Source organism: Staurois parvus, unplaced genomic scaffold, assembly GCF_062004578.1.
Source record: "Staurois parvus isolate SC_StPar_1 unplaced genomic scaffold, SC_StPar_1.0 ptg000290l, whole genome shotgun sequence".
Classification (NCBI taxonomy): Eukaryota; Metazoa; Chordata; class Amphibia; order Anura; family Ranidae; genus Staurois; species Staurois parvus.
In genome coordinates this window covers 1,579,193-1,585,192 of record NW_028318086.1, presented here as the reverse complement: position 1 = coordinate 1,585,192, position 6,000 = coordinate 1,579,193, and the positions used below count along the sequence as shown (strand labels likewise).

General features: G+C 46.2%; 1 protein-coding gene across 1 annotated transcript in view; it reads left to right on the top strand.

Annotated features, from left to right (window-relative positions):
- The first annotated feature begins 720 nt into the window (after positions 1–720).
- Positions 721–6,000, top strand: part of RUVBL1 (RuvB like AAA ATPase 1) — a 49,113-nt gene continuing 43,833 nt past the window's right edge. The window contains exon 1 of the mRNA XM_089682459.1: positions 721–1,001. Within this exon, the coding sequence (XP_089538585.1) occupies positions 861–1,001 (141 nt within the window). The 5' untranslated portion in view covers positions 721–860. The remainder of the gene's footprint in view (positions 1,002–6,000) is intronic.

Here is a 6,000-nt window from a genome sequence, read left to right as displayed (position 1 = left end):
ATTAATTAAAACATTACTTTAACACACCACAGCAGAATGGTTTGCTGTGAATTGGCCCTACTGACATGACAATTAGCCAATTAAATAAAATAAAGAAATTAATAATAATAATATTCATAATAATATGAAAATAGATAAAAATAATTGGCCCTAATGATGTGACAATTAGCTTATAAAATAAAATATCATAAATAAATAATAAAAATTAAATAAAATAAATACAAATATAATAAATACATTGATTAAGAAAATAAAAATGTATTTTAAGACACCACAACAGAATGGTTTGCCGTAAATTGGTCCTAATGACGCGTCAATTAGCCAATAAAATAAATAAATAATAAATTATTATTCAAAATAATTAAAAGTAATAATAAAATAAATAATTTAATTAAATTTAAAACAATAAATTAAATAGCCAATGATGTGAGTCTCATGAGTAACAATACCGCATATCAGTAGATGAATAATGGATATATAACATTTATTTACATTTCTTTCTATGGGACAACACAGACTCATCCTGTGCACTGCCTCCTATGAGCCCCCATCACCCCTCCACTTCTTCTCAGGCTGTTGTATCCCCCAGGCCTCGTTGCTAAGGCCATAAGAGGCTCATAGCAACACAAGCGGAAGTCGCTACCTTCCTGGAAGACTGATACTTGGCTGGCCCAATCGGCGCACAGAAAGATCAGCCGCTGTCAAATCAGATTTCAGGGTGGGCGGGCTTTTTGTCGAGGCTCTGGGAAACGCATGCTAGGGCGCCGTGGAGCCCGGGAATCCAGCTCCGGTGTGTGGATAGAGAAGGTGAGGAGAGCCGAGAGAGCGCAGGAGAACGGAGAGCCCCGACCGCCGGCATCATGAAGATCGAGGAGGTGAAGAGCACCACCAAGACCCAGCGCATCGCCACACACAGCCATGTGAAGGGACTGGGCCTGGATGAGAGCGGCATGGCCAAGCAGGCGGCCGCCGGGCTGGTGGGCCAGGAGAACGCCCGGGAGGTGAGCGTAGACCATTCCCTTCTATATACATCCATTCCCCTAGCTCCGCCTGGGCTCCATTCACTATAGCAGCCGGCTAGGCCAGGCCTGACTCCCCTCACCCACATGGCAGGAATCTGCACCTTTGCTAGAAAATGACTGAACCCCCAAAGCTGCTAGATTTTCCGAAAGCTGAGTCCCTGGACATTAAAATGTCGCAATTTTTTTTTAATGTAGCGTGATATTTTCGCAGTGACTGATCAAACGCAAAATTTCGGAAGAAAATACACTTTCATGAATTTGAGGTCACACAGACGCAACGTGATACCCAAATGTTTGATGAAACGTAATAGCTGACCTTACGCCGAGTATATACAGGTGAAACGCGAAAAATGAGAATATGGTGCAAAAGTTCATTTATTTCAGTGCAGCAACTTAAAAGGTGAAACTAATATATGAGATAGACTCATTACATGCAAAGCAAGATAGTTCAAGCCGTGATTTGTCATCATTGTGATGATTATGGCTTACAGCTCATGAAAACCCCAAATCCACAATCTCAGAAAATGAGAATATTGTGAAAAGGTGGAATATTCTCGGCTCAAAGTGTCCCACTATAATCAGATAATTCAGCCATAACACCTGCAAAGGGTTCCTGAGCCTTTAAATGGTCTCTCAGTCTGGTTCAGTAGGAATCACAATCATGGGAAAGACTGCTGACCTGACACCATCATTGACACCCTCCATAAGGAGGGAAAGCCTCAAAAGGTCATTGCAAAAGAAGTTGGATGTTCCCAAAGTGCTGTATCAAAGCACATTAATAGAAAGTTATGTGGAAGGGAAAAGTGTGGAAGAAAAAGGTGCACAAGCAGCAGGGATGACCGCAGCCTGGAGAGGATTGTCAGGAAAAGGCCATTCAAAAGTGTTGGGGACTTTCACAAGGAGTGGACTGAGACTGGAGTCAGTGCATCAAGAGCCACCACACACAGACAGATCCTGGACATGGGCTTCAAATGTCGTATTCCTCTTGTCAAGCCGCTCCTGAACAACAAACAACATCAGAAGCGTCTTACCTGGGCTAAAGAAAAACATACCTGGTCTGTTGCTCAGTGGTCCAAAGTCCTCTTTTCTGATGAGAGCAACTTTTGCATCTCATTTGGAAACCAAGGACCCCGAGTATGGAGGAAGAATGGAGAGGCCCAAGGACCCCGAGTATGGAGGAAGAATGGAGAGGCCCAAGGACCCCGAGTATGGAGGAAGAATGGAGAGGCCCAAGGACCCCGAGTATGGAGGAAGAATGGAGAGGCCCAAGGACCCCGAGTATGGAGGAAGAATGGAGAGGCCCAAGGACCCCGAGTATGGAGGAAGAATGGAGAGGCCCAAGGACCCCGAGTATGGAGGAAGAATGGAGAGGCACACACTGCAAGATGCTTGAAGTCCAGTGTGAAGTTTCCACAGTCTGTGTTGATTTGGGGAGCCATGTCATCTGCTGGTGTTGGTCCACTGTGCTTCATTAAGTTTAGGGTCAACGCAGCCGTCTACCAGGAGATGTTGGAGCACTTCATGCTTCCTTCCGCAGACGAGCTTTATGGGGATGCTGACTTTATTTTCCAGCAGGACGTGGCACCTGCCCACACTGCCAAAAGCACCAAAACCTGGTTCAGTGACCATGGGATTACTGTGCTTGATTGGCCAGCAAACTCGCCTGACCTGAACCCCATAGAGAATCTATGGGGCATTGCCAAGAGAAAGATGAGAGACATCAATAAAACATGGATTGTTCATAGAACAATATCTGACCTCTGAAAAGTAGAAGCATGCATGTGTACTCAGTACTTGGTTTGGTCCCCTTTTGCAGCAATTACTGCCTCAATGCGGCGTGGCATGGAAGCTATCAGCCTGTGGCACCGCTGAGGTGTTATGGAAGACCAGGATGCTTCAATAGCGGCCTTCAGCTCTTCTGCATTGTTCGGTCTCATGTCTCATCTTTCTCTTGGCAATGACCCATAGATTCTCTATGGGGTTCAGGTCAGGCAAGTTTGCTGGCCAATCAAGCACAGTAATCCCACGGTCATTGAACCAGGTTTTGGTGCTTTTGGCAGTGTGGGCAGGTGCCAAGTCCTGCTGGAAAATGAAGTCAGGATCCCCATTAAGCTCGTCTGCAGAAGGAAGCATGAAGTGCTCCAAAATCTCCTGGTAGACGGCTGCGTTGACCCTGGACTTAATGAAGCACAGTGGACCAACACCAGCAGATGACATGGCTCCCCAAATCAACACAGACTGTGGAAACTTCACACTGGATTTCAAGCATCTTGCAGTGTGTGCCTCTCCATTCTTCCTCCATACTCGGGGTCCTTGTGCCTCTCCATTCTTCCTCCATACTCGGGGTCCTTGGGCCTCTCCATTCTTCCTCCATACTCGGGGTCCTTGGGCCTCTCCATTCTTCCTCCATACTCGGGGTCCTTGGGCCTCTCCATTCTTCCTCCATACTCGGGGTCCTTGGGCCTCTCCATCCTTCCTCCATACTCGGGGTCCTTGGGCCTCTCCATTCTTCCTCCATACTCGGGGTCCTTGGGCCTCTCCATTCTTCCTCCATACTCTGGGTCCTTGGGCCTCTCCATTCTTCCTCCATACTCTGGGTCCTTGGTTTCCAAATGAGATGCAAAAGTTGCTCTCATCAGAAAAGAGGACTTTGGACCACTGAGCAACAGACCAGGTATGTTTTTCTTTAGCCCGGGTAAGACGCTTCTGACATTGTTGTTCAGGAGCGGCTTGACAAGAGGAATACGACATTTGAAACCCATGTCCAGGATCCGTCTGTATGTGGTGGCTCTTGATGCACTGACTCCAGCCTCAGTCCACTCCTTGTGAAAGTCCCCAACACTTTTGAATGGCCTTTTCCTGACAATCCTCTCCAGGCTGCGGTCATCCCTGCTGCTTGTGCACCTTTTTCTTCCACACTTTTCCCTTCCACATAACTTTCTATTAATGTGCTTTGATACAGCACTTTGGGAACATCCAACTTCTTTTGCAATGACCTTTTGAGGCTTTCCCTCCTTATGGAGGGTGTCAATGATGGTGTCAGGTCAGCAGTCTTTCCCATGATTGTGATTCCTACTGAACCAGACTGAGAGACCATTTAAAGGCTCAGGAACCCTTTGCAGGTGTTATGGCTGAATGAGCTGATTAGAGTGGGACACTTTGAGCCGAGAATATTGCACCTTTTCACAATATTCTCATTTTCTGAGATTGTGGATTTGGGGTTTTCATGAGCTGTAAGCCATAATCCTCACAATGATGACAAATCACGGCTTGAACTATCTTGCTTTGCATGTAATGAGTCTATCTCATATATTAGTTTCACCTTTTAAGTTGCTGCACTGAAATAAATGAACTTTTGCACCATATTCTAATTTTTTTGAGTTTCACCTGTAGGCCATCAGTTTAGCAATCCGGAGGAGGTCTGATGCTAGAATTATTCTCATTCTGGCGCGCAGCGATATGTAACGTGTGTTCCAATCGTCGATTTTATGTGTAGGCGTCTCAGCACGTACGTTTACGTTTGTGGTGGTGGGATCCTTGAAAAATTTGGGGAATGGTTATATGCTTGTTTGTAATTTTTAGATTTTTTTTTTAAAAATCATTTTTACTTAACTTCGTTTATCACATAGGGGACAAAAAGTCCCCTATGTGATGATTTTTTTTGGTGACCGGTTCTCATTTTTTGAGACATCCAGGGTCTAAAAGACCCTGCATGTCTCCCTTGTACTACACTGAATGTAATTCAGCGCACATCGCACCGCATTACATTCTTTCCCGGCCTCGATGGTCGGGAATCTGTTAACGGGGAACTGGAAGTGACGTCACATCACTTCCAGGTCAGGACAAGAAGGGGAGCGGACGTGTCCATTCTCCTCCCTCCTCTATACCAGCATCCCCCTGGCACCCAATGAACCTGTCCCGGGCACGCAGATGGGCAAGTGGAGCCCGGGACATGTAGCGGGCAGGGGGGCAGCGGCTGGCACTGTGGAAATATTCACCTGCAGAAGTAGTCACATGGCTATATAGATTCACTTCTACATTAAAATGGGGCCCGGACCTCATGCTGAACTCTCCTGGGCTTCGGGTTTGACACCCTGCTGCAAAAGGAAAGATGTCTGAACTTGCTCCAGTCATATGATCTCTCCAGCTTCAGTGTAGAACAAAGACGGCCTACAACGGATGCCCCATAGAAGGCCTATGGAGGTTATCATTGCCTAGCCTCTGCAGTTGTCTCTGCTTCTCTTCTACACTGAAGCAGCTTCTGGAGATCCCATGACCGCAGCATATTCAGAATAGGTATGTACAGACATCTTTCCTCTTACAGGGTAGATGGAAGGTTTTAGGTTTTGATTGGAATTCCACTTTAAGAAATCTGTAAACTGACCACTAGGGGGAACCTTGCATTTCCTTCTGCTTCGTTCATTTTCAAGTAAGTCTTAGGCTACATTCACACTAGCGTTGTCAGCAGGCGGCAGACAGGCATTTGGGAAGCGTTTTTACCGCTTTCCAAACGCCTCTGAAAATTCTGCACATTGCAACACATAGTGCTGTTCACACGGAAGTGTTAGCGTCGTGGCAAAACGGATGCCACTGGTCGAGTCAGGAAGAGTTGAAGCTTCCTATTCAAGGTGCCGCTCCGCAAACGCCCGGCCAGCATTTGCGAGGCGTTTGCAGAGCGTTAACACCATTCAAACTTCATTATAGGTGTTAACGCTTGGCAAACGCCTACCAACCGCCGCTAAATCGCGCATATGGCGTTTTGGGAGCGTTTGCGGAGCGTTAAAACCGCTTCTCAAACACCGGACCAACACTTGTCAAACACTATAGGGGCGTTTGCAAGAGTTTGCAAAAAAGTCAAGTGTGAACGAGCCCTTAGGGCTCATGTACACTGCAGCTGATAAACTCACGTTTAGGAGCTGTTCAGCATTTTTTTTGTTTTTTTTTCAGCTGACCCTGAACTCTCCCTAATGTTTTCCTA